Here is a 17,594-nt window from a genome sequence, read left to right on the forward strand (position 1 = left end):
TTAATGGTTAACTGAAAAGATGGTAATAATTGCAAGCTTTCGAGACTACTCAGGTTTTCTTGAGACCTGAGTAGTCTCGAAAGCTTGCAATAATTACCATCTTTTCAGTTAGCCATTAAAAGGTATCAACCACTGAGGACTCAGTTCTTTTAAACAATTTTTTTTATAGGGGTAAAGTCACACACAACAAATTTTCCTGCTACAAATGCACACAGCATTCAATTCAAATCCATGGTGAACCTGCAGTATAATCCACATTTCTAACTTTTTTCCCGCCCTCCTCCTCGCTGCACAGCGTTTCCCCCCCCCCTCCCTGCACAGCGTTTCCCCCCCCCTCCTCGCTGCACAGCGTCCCCCCCCCCCTCCTCCCCGCTGCACAGCTCCCCCCCCTTCTCCCCGCTGCACAGCTCCCCCCCTTCTCCCCGCTGCACAGCTCCCCCCCCCCCTTCTCCCCGCTGCACAGCTCCCCCCCCCTTCTCCCCGCTGCACAGCTCCCCCCCCCTTCTCCCCGCTGCACAGCTCCCCCCCCCTTCTCCCCGCTGCACAGCTCCCCCCCCCCTTCTCCCCGCTGCACAGCTCCCCCCCCCTTCTCCCCGCTGCACAGCTCCCCCCCCCCTTCTCCCCGCTGCACAGCTCCCCCCCCCTTCTCCCCGCTGCACAGCTCCCCCCCCTTCTCCCCGCTGCACAGCTCCCCCCCCTTCTCCCCGCTGCACAGCTCCCCCCCCCTTCTCCCCGCTGCACAGCTCCCCCCCCTTCTCCCAGCTGCACAGCTCCCCCCCCTTCTCCCCGCTGCACAGCTCCCCCCCCTTCTCCCCGCTGCACAGCTCCCCCCCCTTCTCCCCGCTGCACAGCTCCCCCCCCTTCTCCCCGCTGCACAGCTCCCCCCCTTCTCCCCACTGCACAGCTTCCCCCCCTTCTCCCCACTGCACAGCTTTCCCCCCTTCTCCCCACTGCACAGCTTTCCCCCCTTCTCCCCACTGCACAGCTTTCCCCCCTTCTCCCCACTGCACAGCTTTCCCCCCTTCTCCCCACTGCACAGCTTTCCCCCCTTCTCCCCACTGCACAGCTTCCCCCCCTTCTCCCCACTGCACAGCTTCCCCCCCTTCTCCCCACTGCACAGCTTCCCCCCCTTCTCCCCACTGCACAGCTTTCCCCCCTTCTCCCCACTGCACAGCTTTCCCCCCTTCTCCCCACTGCACAGCTTTCCCCCTTCTCCCCACTGCACAGCTCCCCCCCCTTCTCCCTACTGCACAGCTCCCCCCCTTCTCCCCACTGCACAGCTCCCCCCCTTCTCCCCACTGCACAGCTTCCCCCCCTTCTCCCCACTGCACAGCTTCCCCCCCTTCTCCCCACTGCACAGCTTCCCCCCCTTCTCCCCACTGCACAGCTTCCCCCCCTTCTCCCTACTGCACAGCTTTCCCCCCTTCTCCCCACTGCACAGCTTCCCCCCCTTCTCCCTACTGCACAGCTCCCCCCCTTCTCCCTACTGCACAGCTCCCCCCCCTTCTCCCTACTGCACAGCTCCCCCCCCCTTCTCCCCGCTGCACAGCTCCCCCCCCCTTCTCCCCACTGCACAGCTTCCCTCCCTCAGTTCTTCCTTTGTTTTTAGAACCTTAGTGTGTTATAAACAAATAAATGGCTACTGTATAGAAGCGGTCTTAGAAGGTTTCTTTTAAAAAATAGAAGCGATAAGTTTATTTTTTTTTTTTTATCAATTAACAAAATGTACAGTGATTGAACAAACAGGAAAATTTAAAATCGAATCAATATTTGTTGTGACCGTCCTGTGCCTTCAAAGCAGCATCAATTACACTTACACACAGTTTTTGATGGAATTCAACTAGGAGGCTTTTCCAAACATCTTAGAGAACTAACCACAGATAATAATTAATAATAATTTTATTCATTTATATAGCGCTATTAATTCCACAGCGCTTTACATACATTGGCAACACTGTCCCCATTGGGGCCCACAATCTAGAGTCCCTATCTGTATGTCTTTGGAGTGTGGGAGGAAACTGGAGAACCCGGAGGAAACCCACGCAAACACGAGGAGAACATACAAACTCCTTGCAGATGTTGTCCTTGGTGGGATTTGAACCCAGGACCCCAGCGCTGCAAGACTCCAGTGCTAACCACTGAGCCACCGTGCTGCCCCGTGCCACAGATCTTCTATAGATAATCCCAGACAGACTATGTTGAGAACAGGGCTTCGTTGGGTCTTATCACTTGCAGGTCTCCTTGCAATTCTTAAGGCGATTATAGTTCATAAAGGGGTATAACCATCGCATAATAATAATAAATAATAATAATAATAAATAATTAAAAAAATACCTCCAATTAGAAATGTAGTATAGATCTCCTGATTAGTTAGGTCGCTTACCTCAGGTGCAAGGCATTGCAGTGGCTTAGGTATCCATGTTTACGACCAGTCATATAAACAGTTCCTAGTGGTCTTAACCTTGGATACCTAAGCTACTGCAATGCCCTGCATATGAAGTAAACGGCATAACTAATCAGGAGAACTATATTACATTTCTAACTTGAGGTATTGGATAATATTATTACACCTACTCCATATTGGGATAGGACTACTTCAATTACATTTGCTGAAATAAAATCCCCAAACTTGTAAGGAGCCTCCACCATGCTCCACTGCTCCCTGTGGACGCTCATTGCACCGCTCTCCAGTCCTTGAGCAAACAAAATGCCTTTAGTTACAGCCAAATATTTCACATTTTGACTCATCAGTCCAGGGCACCTGCTGCCACTTATCTGTACCCCATTTCTATGTTTTTGTGCATAGTTAAGTCACTTGGCCTTGTTTCCACATCACAGGGATGACTTTTTTGGCTGCAATTTGTCCTTGAAAGCCCCTTCTTGCCAGACGTCTCAGATCTAAAGATCTGTGGTTAGTTCTGCAGCACCCCGCTGAGGGTTTTGATTCTGTTTTTAAGGCACAGGGAGGTCATACCTAGATCTACTTATTAATTCACTTTGCATTTTGTTAAATGATAAAAAGAAACTATTAATGCTTTTATTGATGTAGGTTTTGGCAAAATATAGCCGGGCTTGGATGCTTTTCTTTCCATGAAAAGGCTTGTGTCTTGCAACCGGACCTCACAAGCAAGACATGGACATGCAATACACAACCAGCACTGTGTACACTGTTTATATTCACTAATATTACATCTATACTTACATACATACAGAAACTTATACATTATTTTTTAATCCTGATAAGTTTTCCTAGAAAATAGCCTTTGACTTCAACAATCATTTGATTTATAAAGCGGTATGGGAGAACAGATATCTCTTAAAGGGAATCTGTTACCAAATTTTTGCCATCTAATCTGATAGCAGCATCATGTAGGGGCAGAGATCCTGATTCCAGAGATGTGTCACTTACTGGGCAGCTTAACCCCTTCAGCACACGGGCGCTTTCCGTTTTTCTTTTTTTGCTCCCCTTCTTCCAAGAGCCGTAACTTTTTTTATTTTTCCGTCAATCTTGCCATATGAGGCTTGTTTTTTGTGGGACGAGATGTACTTTTAAATGAAACCATAAGTTTTACCATACAGTGTACTGGAAAACAGCAAATTCCAAGTGTGGAAAAACTGCAAGAAAAGTGTGATCGTACAATAGTGTTTGGGATATTATATTCACCATGTTCACTATATTGTAAAACTGATGTGTTGTTGTGATGCCTCAGGTCGGTGCGAGTTTGTAGACACCATCATGTATAGGTTTACTTGTATCTAAGGGGGTTAAAGAAAAATTCACAAGCTGGTCCAATAAAAGTGGCGTACGTTTTGCGCCATTTTCCAAAACCCATAGCGTGGCCATTTTCCGGGATCTATGGCTCACTGACAGCTTATTTTTTGCGTCTCGAGCTGACATTTTTAACGGTACCATTTTTGTGCAGATGCTACATTTTGATCGCCTGTTATTGCATTTTGCGCAAAACTTGCAGCAACCAAAAAACGTAATTTTGTCATTTGGTAAATGGCATAGCAGCAAATAAATTCCAATCAGATTAATTAATTTTACATTTTAATAGATCGGGCAATTTTGAATGCGGCGATACCAAATGTGTATATTTTTTTATTTTTTTAACCCTTTAATTTTCAATGGGGTGAAAGGGGGGTGATTTGAACTTTTAGGTTTTCTTTTTAAAAGTTTTATTTTTTTTTCACTTTTTTTTTATTTTACTAGTCCCCCTAGGGGGCTATATGGATCAACAATCCAATCGCTCTGCCCTATCTGCTGATCACAGTTACACAGCAGATATACTCACTTTTTGCTTCACTCGGCTCCGGGCCAAGTGAAACCGAAACTAATTCATGTGAGCTACAGGAGTCATCACATGACCCTGTGCTACCATGGCAACCACCAAAAGTCACGTGATCACGCACGTGACTTCCGGAGGGGGCGGCGGTAAGTGAAAGTAATGGCCACGCGCATATACATCTCGCTGCCAGACTTTGGCAGCGAGATGAAAGGGGTTAAAAGTTGCAGGTGGAAGCGATTCCACTTGTAACTTCCAAGCGCAGATGTCAGCTGTTAAAAACAGCTGATATGTGCGCGGATCGCCGCGAACTGCCCACGGCAGGGGGCGGGGATTAACCTCACATGATCCATGACAGATATATCAGTCATGGGTCGTGAAGGGGTTAATGTAGTTTTGATAAAATCACAGTTTAATCAGCAGTAGATCATCATTAGAGGACTACTTGGTTTGATGCAGGTAGTCCAGCATATTCATGAGCTCTGTATAACTGATAGATCTGCAGCAGGGAAAACATTGATTGTATGACAAAATGACAGCAAACAACTCAGTAAGTGACACATCGCTGGAATCAGGGTCCCTGTCTCTACATTATGCAGCTCTCAGATGGGGGAACAAAAACCTGGTGACAGATTCCCTTTAAGTGATGTGAAAAGGGTTTTTACGTCTAAGCTCAGCAAGAATTAGCATTATATGTAAATTTAACAGTGACAAACAATGTCATACCTGCAATAGTTACAACCAACTCTCTGGGCAGCCCGAAAATGCGGTTATCCATGACAAATATTATTTCTACAAGGCTGGCTGCATCGTGTCTAACATGAACCTGCAAATGAAAGTGAAGCAAGTCAAAAAAGCAAACTACACCGTGTGAACGAGGATCTAATATATATATATATATGAATTAAAAATAAAGCAAAACAAATGTTTAATTAAACTGAAATCTACAGTATCCCAAAACCAAGCCCCTCACTGCACAACTGTTCTTGCTACACTGGATTTTGTCCTTCCTCACTATGTATGCAGTGATTGAGCGGCAGTAACATCACCACAAGGCGTGTTCAAGGCTGGCACTGCATTGTCAAGACATTTCTAGGAACATTTTCTCTTTGTTCCAATTTGAAACCATCAAAACTGGAGCAAAACCACAACAAAAACTGGATTTTTTTGGTGTTTGTAATGGTGGAATGTAACCTTATGTGGTGCGTTCACACGTTGAAGTGATATCACAGCAGAAACATGGGAACAATGCTTAAATATTTTCTACAAGGATTTGGAAGAGAAAGTTCAATGTCAAGATTAGTTAAGATGTCAAGACAGTCCATACGCTATAAAACATGTTAAGTTGCAATCACACAGGTAATTTTTGGTGTAGTTTTTGGACTCAAAGTATATATTAAAAAATAAATAAAAAAAAAAAAAGGAAGACCGTATACTACCGTATTTTTCAGACCATAAGACGCACTTTTTTCCCCCCAAATGTTGGAGGACAGTGGGGGGTGCGTCTTATGGTCTTGAATGTGGCTGCGGGGAATGAGGGTCATCGGGGGCACGAGCAGGCTGCAGCAGCCTGCCATGACCACGTGGTCCCGCTCATTTAATATGCACGCCCATCCTCCTGACCATCATTTCTCAGCGCTGAAGTCAGCTCTGACAGGTGGGCGGGGGATGCACGCATATTAAACAGCCTGCCCGCATGATCACCCCTGGCAACTACAGCCTGGAGTGATCATGTACGGCTGTATTCACTGCCCTCGTGCATCATCATCAGCGCGGGGTGCAGTGAATCAGTATAACTCACCCGTCCCAGTTTGTGGAGCCGTCCCCTGCAGCATTGCGATGTCTTCCTGTCTGTCCCGGTCAGCTGATCTATGTAGAAAGCGGTGAGCACAGCGATGACGTTATCGCTGTGCTCGCCGCTAGCGTCCACACAGATCAGCTGACCGGGACAGACAGGAAGACATCGCGATGCTGCAGGGGACGGCTCCACACACGGTGACGGCTCCACTCAGCGGCGCTGCAGCTGAGACAGAAAGGAAGATGATTGGTGCTGTATGGAGTGAGGAAAGGTGAGTATAAACGTTTATTTTTTTTTCTGTGCCACAGGATACAGTTCATGTACCAGGATGGGGGTATATTATGAGCAGGATGGGGGTATATTATGAGCAGGATGGGGCTATTTTATGAGCAGGATGGGGGTATTTTATGAGCAGGATGGGGGTATTTTATGAGCAGGATGGGGTATATAGCAGGATGGAGGTATTTTATGAGCAGGATGGATGGGGGTATATGAGCAGGATGGGGGTATATGAGCAGGATGGGGTATATGAGCAGGATCATATACAAGGCAGCAGGATCGTTACCAGAATGGGGTACCTTAGTAGAGAATTTGGGGACATTACTCCCATAACAGTGTCAGCAGCAGATCCTCGCCCCATAAGTGTGTCATGACCACATTTTTTGGTTAAAATTTTATTTTCTTATTTTCCTCCTCTAAAACCAGGGTGCGTCTTATGGTCAGGTGCATCTTATAGTCAGGTGCATCTTATAGTCCGAAAAATACGGTACTTCCTTCCTGATGGACCACCACCTGGCTGCGGCTCTAAAACAAAGCTAAAATACTCCCTTTACTTCTTAAGGCTGTGTTCACATGTCATGTAGTCATTCGTTAGAACGGATCCATTGGAAAACTGATTTCTGCTGGATTTGTTTTTTTAATATTGCAGTCTATGTACAACGGATCCGTTAACGAATTGCTACTTAGCCATCTATTGTACTTGCATTTGTAATGGATCCGTTGTTTTTTGAACGGATCTGTTACAAATGGATAAATAGCAATCCAAATCAGTTCTCTATAGAGTCCACATGTTAAAAACGGATCCGGCCGACATTCGTTATTCAACAACAGACTTTTGTCTTTTTGTGTTGTGTTAGCACAACTTTTTCTGCAAACAGATTTGTGATGATGCACAATTACAGGACATGTGAACTCAGCCTTACACTGCAGCCAATTCAATTTCTGTTCTTTTGCTTTTTCCTTCGCCTTCCTTCAAGAGTCATAACGCTTTATTTTTCTGTCGACAAAGTTATATTTGAATCTTTGTGTAGAAACAGATGTAATTTTGAATAACAGCATTGCCCTTACCAATTAATACACTGGAAAACAGGAAAAAAAATGAAAGTGTGGTCAAGTAATGGGGAAAAAACCCCCACAATTCTGGCTGGCTTTTTTTTTTTTTTTTTTTTATGGTGCTCATTATGTGGTAAAAATAAGAGAACAAAATTATTTTTTCAGCTCAGTACCTTTAAGACCTGCAATGTTTTTATTTTTTAGTCTGCAGACCTCTGTGAGCTCATTTTTTGAGTGGTGAGCTGAGGAATTTAATTATATCAATTTGTGATACAATGTTTTGATTGCTTTTTATTGTTTATTTTGATAGGGAGGTGTGGCATACTTTTGTTCCACACTGGGAAAGGGTTTAAATGGACATTATCAACTACTTAAAGGGATTTTCATACGAGCAAAAGTACATTTTAATCAATAGATCTTGGAATAATAATGATTAATAATGTTTCACAATTGGATGCGTTAAATAAAAAAATGTTCCTGTGCTGAGATAATTTATAAATGTGCCCCTGCTATGCACTGTGTAATGGCCGTGTCTGACCGTGCAGACCTACTCCAGTTAATGGTCAGCATATACCACAGCTCATGGCCAGGGTAGGAAACACAAGCCATTTATAAGTGAGTACACAGACAAAATAGGTACTCGCAGCTGCTACTTTCTCAGGTAACACATTTTCCCTGCCTGTTTTATCACAGTAATGAATCTTTCTGCTGCATCTCCAGCCCTCTGAAAATATCACAAATCAACTCAGTGATATAGGAGCTCCAGTAACTGCTGTTTATATAGGTCATTGACTTGATTTATGATGAGCTCACAGGACTGGTGACGAGGAAAAAAACACTTATTACTGTGATAAAACAGACAGAGATGTGTGTTCTCTCACACAAACAGCTATGTGCTGTTTCGTCTGTATACTCGCTTATCATAAGTAACTTATGCTTCTTCCCCTGGCCAGGAGCTGTATTATATGAGCTGGAGCATCTCTGCATTCTTGGATACAAGCAACAGTATATAGAAGGGGCATATTTAAAAGATCTCAGTACAGGAACATTTTTGTTTAAAAGCACATCCAACTGTACAACTTATTAGTGCAAGATCTATTAATTAACGTTTACCTTGTTCTTGGAACAACCCCTTTAAACCTGAAAGCATTCAGAAGGAAGTAAACTAACCATAACACCTCACTGCTTCACCCCCGTGCGGAGCCGCCGCCCCACCCCCGTGCGGAGCTGCCGCCCCACACCCGTGCGGAGCTGCCGCCCCACCACCGTGCGGAGCTGCCGCCCCACCACCGTGCGGAGCTGCCGCCCCACCACCGTGCGGAGCTGCCGCCCCACCACCGTGGGGAGCTACCGCCCCACCACCGTGCGGAGCTGCCGCCCCACCACCGTGCGGAGCTGCCGCCCCACCACCGTGCGGAGCTGCCGCCCCACCACCGTGCGGAGCTGCCGCCCCACCACCGTGCGGAGCTGCCGCCCCACCACCGTGCGGAGCTGCCGCCCCACCACCGTGCGGAGCTGCCGCCCCACCCCACCGTGCGGAGCTGCCGCCCCCACCACCGTGCGGAGCTGCCGCCCCACCACCGTGCGGAGCTACCGCCCCACCTACACCCCACCTACTGTCTCCTCCCCAAAATCCTTTAGGATGTAAGCCCGCAAGGGCAGGGCCCTCTTCCCCCTGTGCTAGTCTGTCTATTGTAACGTGTACATGTATTCTGTATGTAACCCCCTCATGTACAGCACCATGGAATCAATGGTGCTCTATAAATAAACAATAATAATAATAATAAAGGAGAACCTGAGGTTGAACAGAAAGATTTCCAGCTTACAGTCCACCTCGGAGTCAATCTACATCAGAGAAAGTAATACCTGTGTATGCTGCTGCTGGAATCCCTCCGCAATGGCGTTAATGTTATGGAAACCTGGTGCAAGCAGAACATGGAAGTATCCTCCCTCCTTAGTGTACACTTTTACGCCTTCATTGAAAATAATTGTCGCTTTAGGGACAGGTTTTCCTTTCTCATCCTTTACGACGCCATGTACGCCTTTATGTACCTGAAAGGAGAAAAACAGTTGTGAGTAGGTTTCCCTTCTAATGTGTATGCCATCCCTACAGCATGGCCTGTACCTTATATTTGAGAGTGGGATACTACACCTTCTAACATCACAAAATGATGGGTAGGGTAAATCCTACAGAAAATATAATGTAAAAGAACATAGCACATAAAGAGGACTAGTGTTATACAATTGGGGAACACACACTTGCCTGCTATGAATGCTGCTCTATTGTCAAAGTACAGGTGAGCGGAGCGAGCTGTATTCAGTTCCTATCACTTATTGATGGAATCCTTTAAATCCGCCTTCTATTACACGTTCAATTTCCATTTACGTTACTGCTGGTTCTGGTTACCTTTTTTTTTTAACCCTGTGATGCGCACAGTGCTACCTGAATCTCTGAATATAAATATATATTTATTTATATCACTATAACTTTTTTGCACCTTCGACTTCCATTCTTAAAGTTCTTAGAGAGAGGTTATTAAATAAATAAAACAAAATACTAAATATTAAACATTTTTCTAAATTTCTTTATATAGCAAAAGGGTAGGCTTTATCTAGTGCTCTCTGTCAGGAATTTAAAGATGGCAACTTCCATCTATCAGTGTGCACCCGTTCTAGGATAGGTTGCATGAAGAGGGAGATCGACGTACTCCCTTGCACTGGGCTAAAACGGTCAGGCTGACTCCGATGGATCTTCATTCTCAGTCCACTACAGAACGATGTTTATCTTCTCCTTCAGTCCACTTTGCACAGCGTCTTGTCAGGTTGATTGAACAGAGGAATGAGAGTTCACGATTCCAAGTTGCTGCTCTGATCTTACATACGACTCGAGAAGATGTTAGTAACAAGAGAAAAATCTTGGGTACCGTGTTAGCAAGTTGAAAATTGATTGATTGTTCTCAGTGAAAGAAACTAAATTATAATTTTGGAGTTGTGATACCTTTTAATGGCTAAGAAGAGGTTATTCACGCAGCCCGTTCTACTGTGTGTCCTGCACACTAATTTATGGCAGTGCACTAAATAAAGGTTACCTTTAGCTAAATAACTTTTTTTTTTCTAAATAACTTTAAGTGTATTTTTTATAACAATGCTTGGAGAACCCCCTCATCACCTTGTGATTTTCCCTCTCCCTTCTTCTAAGAGCTATAACTGTTCCACAATTGTTTTTCGGCTTTTTTATTTACCATGCTCACTATATAGTATAACTGACTTAACAATATGATTCCCCAGGTCAGTACGTGTTCGTAGATATGAAACTTGTATAGGTTTTTTTTTTTTTTATCTAATTGGTGAAACAAAATATCAGAAATTTGTCAAAAAAAATAATTAAATAAACAGAGCTTTTATTGCCATTTTCCAAAACCCATACCATTCTCATGGTGGCTGTGTAATGCCTTATTTTTGTGTCTTGAGCTGATGTTTTTACAAATAACATTTTTGGGTAGATGCGATGTTTTTATTGTATTGTATTGCAATGTTGCGTCAGCCCAAAAATTGGAATTCTGGCACTTTGATATATATATTTTTTTCGTTACGCTGTGGTACCGATCAAATTAATTAATTTTATATTTTGATAGCTCGGACATTTCTGAAAGTGGCGATACCAAATATGTGTATAATTTAAACGTTTTATTTTCCATTGGCTAAAGTGGGAGTGATTTGAATTTGTCGGTTTTGTATTCATATTTTTAAAACTTTCCCCCCCCCCCCACTTTTTATTGTTTACTATTCCCCTTAGGGGTCTTTAAATGTGACCTTCCAATTGCCTATGCTATAGAGAGCAAGGCATCAGTACCGCTCTGTACAGCACAAAATGCTGTGTGCCTATGAACGAAGGCGATCACAGAAGGTTTGTCATGACAGACACAGGGGTCATCAGCTGACTCCCGGCTGTCCTGACAACCCACTGGTGCCCGTGATCACATCACGGGGCCGCCGATGGGAACGGGCAATAACGTGCTCCCAGCTGGCAACCATTAAATTCCACTGACCAAAATTGACAGCAGGATTTAACCAGTTAACAGCGGTGGGCGGATCTCCAATCTGCTTGCCACTATTAAAAGGAACAGCACGACTTATAAATGTACCGGTACGTCATAGATCATGAAGGGGTTAAAGGGTAGCTGTCATTTTAATTTATTTTTCATAAATCAATAGTACACTTGAAAAAAATAAACTTTGTAATACATATTAGCGAAATCTGCTGTTTCCTCCTCCTGCGTTGATCTTTCACCCTCATTTCATGGGTAAAATCTGTATTTCGTGAAGACGACATTTTCACATTAGTGAAACAGGAGATACAGTTGGTGCTTTTAAAATTCTATGCCGAGGTGAGGAGCTGAAGGCAGACACATATCCTGCTGCAAGTTCTCTTGAAATGAGAGACAATTCTCCATACAACTTTATGAGCACCAACTGTCCTCTCCTCTCAGTAATGAAAAAATCTGCTTTCAATGATGACAAATTTTGCCCATAAATTGAGAATTTAGAGAATGAATGATCAGTCCAGGAGGAAAAATAAGCAGATTTCTATAATAAAATGTAATACAAAAGTTTCTTGATTTATAATAAAGATAAAATAAACAAATAAAAATAAAAAAAAGAAATTGAACCTTGGTTAATCCTTCAGCAAGAAAAACTATTTAATGTGCGACATGCAACCACCCTGAAATATCTAAAAACCAATGTGAATATTTTTAGGGACATGAAACCAGTGGAAGTAGAAGGAATCGTACAATGATTCTTACCTCCACCAACATGGCAAGAAGTGCTCTTTTGTTGTCAGTCCACAGGGACTTCAGCTGCCCAGCGCCAGGGAATAAACAGCAACTAGTATAGACTGTGATCTCTGGGCAATGACCACGGGTGACGCTGAAATCCTGCAACCAAAAACCAAGTAAACACATTAAAGTCATTAATTGGCCCAACGTCTAATGCTGTGTGTTACATTAATACAGCGGTGGGCTGTCCTGATCCCATCACAAGTACAAGTTAGAAGGTAAACATGTGTTTCTAAAATGATAAAAGAAGGAAATCTCCCTTACTGGGATTTCTTTATATAGGATGCACATCAACCCTGTTTACTTTTACCAGTCTACCATCAAAGAGTGTTTTTAGCCGCTTTGATTATCCCAAGAATCATTTTCATGGCAAAACTCCTAAAATGCTGTTAAAGGGAACCTGTCAGGTGCAATATGCACCCAGAACCACGAGCAGTTCTGGGTGTATATTGCTAATCCCGGCCTAAAGGTGGTGTCACACACAGCGACAACGACGTCGCTGCTACGTCACCATTTTCTGTGACGTTGCAGCGACGTCCCGTCGCTGTCGCTGTGTGTGGCATCCAGCAACGAGCTGGCCCCTGCTGTGAGGTCGCCGCTCGTTGCTGAATGTCCAGCTTCATTTTTTGCTCGTCGCTCTCCCGCTGTGACGCACACATCGCTGTGTGTGACAGCGAGAGAGCGACGAAATGAAGCGAGCAGGGAGCAGGAGCCGGCATCTGGCAGCTGCGGTAAACTGTAACCAGGGTAAACATCGGGTAACCAAGGTGGTTACCCGATATTTACCTTCGTTACCAGCCTCCGCCGCTCTCACGCTGCCAGTGCCGGCTCCTGCTCTGTGCACATGTAGCTGCAGTACACATCGTGTAATTAACCCGATGTGTACTGTAGCTAGGAGAGCAAGGAGCCAGCGCTAAGCAATGTGCGCTGCTCCCTGCACTGTGACATGTAGCTGCAGTACACATCGGGTTAATTAACCCGATGTGTACTGTAGCTAGGAGAGCAAGGAGCCAGCGCTAAGCAGTGTGCGCGGCTCCCTGCTCTATGCACTGTGACATGTAGCTGCAGTACACATCGGGTTAATTAACCCGATGTGTACTGTAGGTAGGAGAGCAAGGAGCCAGCGCTCAGTGTGCGCGGCTCCCTGCTCTCTGCACATGTTGCAGCACAGCGACGCGTGTCGTTATGATCGCTGCTTCGGCTGCTGTGTTTGACAGCCAAGCAGCGATCATAACAGCGACAAGGTCGCTGCTATGTCACAGAAAATGGTGACGTAACAGCGACGTCGTTGTCGCTGTCGTTTAGTGTGACCCCAGCTTAACTGTCCCTTTATCTAGTAGCATAGATAAAGAGATCTTTAGAAAACGTATTGCTAAAGATTTTTTATGATATGCTAATGAGGAACTAGGCACAAGGGCATTAGTTCTTGTGCTCATGACACCTTTTTAGCATGTTAGTACACCCACAGGGGCGTGCTAACATGCTAGTCAAAGCTCACTGCCCAGCGTCATCATCGGCAGTGATGTGCTTACCTGTGTCCATTGCACCGCCTCAGAACGCCGGGCATAGGGTCAGTGCTCATGATCAGAAGTCCCAGCACTTCCGGTCATGCACACTACACCAGTGTGAAGCCAGGACGCGTACACACGGCTTCCTAGTGCATATGACCGGAAATCCGGGAATCATGTGCACTGAGCTGAAACTCCGCGCCGTGCGTGGTGGCAGCAGAGGTGAGCAACCATGCCTCTGACACTGCGCATTCATTAGCATGTTGGCACGCCCACAGGGGTCTGCTTAGATGCTTAAGGGGCTGAATAGCCAAGGGCAGTAACGCCCTTGTGCCTAGTCCCTGGCCTCATTAGTATATCATAGAGGATCTTTAGAAATACTTTTTATAAAGATCTCCAAGGATTAGCAATATGCACCCAGAACTGCTTGTGGCTCTGGGTGCATATTACACCTGACAGGTTCCCTTTAATAGCAGCTTTAACAGTAATTTGCAGATCCAGGTCCCGCTGTCAGTAATTTCGCTTTGAGCATTAGAATCCCACATTCCATATACAAATTTGAGTAAATGGGAGGCGGTGGGTTTTGGCGGACATGTACGATGGTGCAGAGTTAGGCCCTTTAACGATATACTTCGGGAGCACCCCTCCCTAAAGGGGTGTTTTTATAAACACCTGCAGATTCGCCATTTTCTAAGCACGACGAAATTCCCCCCGGGATCAAACCCGACCTTACCCACTGTTAAGGCACTATTGTTTATAAAACTAATGAGGCAACCGGGAATCTCTTTAACCTACAAATGGTTGAACAACCCCTCTGACAAGCAAAAGCTCCCATACATGACTAAATGGGAATCAGATTTAGACATTAACACTAGAACTATTGAGGTAGTAATTTTGACTACTTTGCACCATGTATTTTTATATGGGTGTCACGCGTCCAGTAGTTCTATTGTTAACACCTCCCCCTCGGCATGGCATACTGCGACACAGTGGGTGCAAAGATCCTCAAAATGCATTAACTATTTGGAACAACTGAAAAAGGTGCATCTACGTTGGTACCTTACGCCGGCAAAATTGGCGCATTACATCCCCAACTACTCAAAATTCTGTTGGAAGGGCTGCCTCCAGAGGGGATCACTGGGACACTGTTGGTGGCACTGTCTGAGGGTCCAACCTTTTTGGATAGCAGTTTTTAGACTAATTAGTGAAATGACAGGTGTGCACACCAACCGCAACCCAGGGCTGGCAGTTCTGAATTTGGGCATAGACTCGTACCCGCAGAATTTTAGGGGACTGATTGTGCAAATTTTATTAGCTGCCAGACAGTGTCTGAGCCATTTGTGGAAGGCCACTGAAGCTCCCTCTGGAGCCGAGTTATATAGTAGGATCGACCAACAATGCCAATATGAATACTGTCTTGCCCACTCCCTAAAACAAAAAACTAGAATCCTTAAAATATGGGAACCCTGGCTGTCATCCAGCCATGCAACACCTATTACACAACTATTCCCCCGGCAAAGAGCACCTAGTTGAGATACAGCTGATGGAATCATAGGCCTGGCTTGGCTAGCCAGGGGGCTAAAGCATTGAGACCCTGACAGACAGCAGGTTATGAGAGAGGTCTAGGAGGAGTTGATGGCCCCGGCTGGTGGGCTGAGGTTGGTAATGCAGGCAGGCATCTAACCCTCTACCCTTACTAACCTCCCGTCCCACTCCCCCCAACCCTACCTTCTTCCCCTCCCCTCTTTGTTCTTGTGCCCACTTACTTGAATGAAGTCCCCATCTCCCCCCCATGTTGTTGTGTGGTTAAAATGTAAGGCAGAGGAATTGTAACCGGATTGTCTTGGAGTATACTAATGTATGGTGCCCTTATGTGCAGGCGGTTGACAAATGTAATCTTCATTTACCATGTATGATTTTGTATCTGCCATGGTTTCAATAAAAGCTAATTGGATTAATAAAAAAAAAAATTTGCAGCGATTCTAACATAAAAATACCTTTACCTGCAATTCTGCTGTGCACAGAGGATCGGTACAAGGACACCTGTGTTGGAGGAGTGACTGAGCATGTGTGACCACCAGCACTCCGCTCATTAGGGGACGTGCACATTACTATACTCGATGAACCCTAGCTGGTGCCAAACAGTAAATGTCATAACTCTGCATTGGAACTTTTTTTTTTTTTTTAAACAGTATGTAAAAGGCAAACAATTCTTCTAATTGATAAGGAATTTGATGTTTAATGGTGTTATATATGTACAGTTAACTTTAAGCCGTTGAGGCTTACCTTCATGCTGCCTTGATGTCCTCTCCATTCAGCGCCATTGATCACTCCTCCAGGAATATTCTCATCTAAAAGCAAAAAAATACAAAAGTGTAAATCTCCAAAATCTGGCAGCATAAACAAACTATGGATTAATCTGCATCATGTATACGAACCAGACTTGTTAGGGCATCCTGGGTGTCCGAGATGGATTGTAGGGTGGTTATTTGCATAGACAGAAGCTAAATGTTTCAAAGTATCTTTATTCTCCACTATTGGAAAAAAATATATATATTTGTGTAATGGATACAATTTTCTAAAATACATTAGGTCTCAATGTGTCTTGTTTTTCAAGATCTCTGCTCTAAACCTTTAATGTGTGATCACAGGGCAGATTTTTAGCCACTGAAATAATGGTTTCTGCATAGATCATGACAAACCATGGAAAACTGGTAAAGAAAGTATATCAGAATTTTGTTTTTTTAATTCCTAGTATACAAAGAATAACTTATTAGCCAAATTATTTTTACTGTGATTACTGAAGTTGCAATTAAATGTAATTCATTAAAATTGTAAAAAAAAAAATAAAATCTAACAATGGCAAATATAATGGAGACAATGAATTTAATCCCACTAGATGGCGCTATATTCCCCACCTCACCTGTGTGCACTGGGTTATCATATGGGTATGTAACCAGCAGGGAGCCCCCGTCTAAAACGACAGAAAGCGTGAAATCCTGCTTCAAGATTAAACTGTCAATGACGACATTAGTCTCCTTTTCTCTATCTCCCACAGGACCAGAAGAGTTACCTAGGAAAGAGGGGAACAAACGGTCGATGTAAAATACATACATATATAAGTACAGTGGAACCTTGGTTAACGAGAACAATCCGTTCTGGGAGTGTGCTTGTAAACCAAGTTACTTGTTCAGCAAAGCAAGATTTCCCATAGGAAAGCATTGCAATGCAGACAATTCGTTCCACAACTTTTTAAATGTCCCATCCTGGTCCCCTATTGTGTACACACACACACACACACACACACACACACACACACACACACACACACACACACACACACACACACACACCTTAGCTTCCGTTCCATTGCCGGCCTCCTGGAACTTGTAGTTTGCCGGTACAGAATGTGTATCAGCAACCATCGCGACGAGGGAGGAACGTCCGCTGCCAGTGCGCTGCTTTTGAGTAGCGGCTGACAGCGGAAGTTCCTCCATTGTTGCGATGGTTGCCGATACACATCCTGTAGCGGCGACCTGCAAGAATCATGAGGCTGGCGATGGAAAGGAAGGTACACATATTATGCTCACCTTACCTTCCGTTCCATCACCGGCCTCATGGATCTTGCATTTCGCCGGTACAGGATGTGTATCAGGTAAGCATCGCGACGAGGGAGGAACTTCCGCTGCCAGAGCAAGTTCCTCCCTCGTCACGATGGTTGCCGATACACATCCTGTACTGGCGAACTACAAGAACCATGAGGCCAGCGATGGAACAGAAGGTAAGGTGAGCATAATATATGTGTGTGTGTGCTTGGGTGGACTACAAGAGC

General features: G+C 44.8%; 1 protein-coding gene across 1 annotated transcript in view; it reads right to left on the reverse strand.

Moving 5' to 3' along the window:
• Positions 1–17,594, reverse strand: part of CPD (carboxypeptidase D) — a 151,469-nt gene that overhangs the window by 4,985 nt on the left and 128,890 nt on the right. The window contains exons 15-20 of the mRNA XM_075335230.1: positions 16,686–16,835; positions 16,201–16,296; positions 16,049–16,113; positions 12,222–12,353; positions 9,283–9,468; positions 5,013–5,112 (exon numbers count right to left, since the gene is read on the reverse strand). Coding sequence (XP_075191345.1) covers positions 5,013–5,112; positions 9,283–9,468; positions 12,222–12,353; positions 16,049–16,113; positions 16,201–16,296; positions 16,686–16,835 — 729 coding nt within the window. The remainder of the gene's footprint in view (positions 1–5,012; positions 5,113–9,282; positions 9,469–12,221; positions 12,354–16,048; positions 16,114–16,200; positions 16,297–16,685; positions 16,836–17,594) is intronic.

Source organism: Anomaloglossus baeobatrachus, chromosome 2, assembly GCF_048569485.1.
Source record: "Anomaloglossus baeobatrachus isolate aAnoBae1 chromosome 2, aAnoBae1.hap1, whole genome shotgun sequence".
Taxonomy (NCBI): Eukaryota; Metazoa; Chordata; class Amphibia; order Anura; family Aromobatidae; genus Anomaloglossus; species Anomaloglossus baeobatrachus.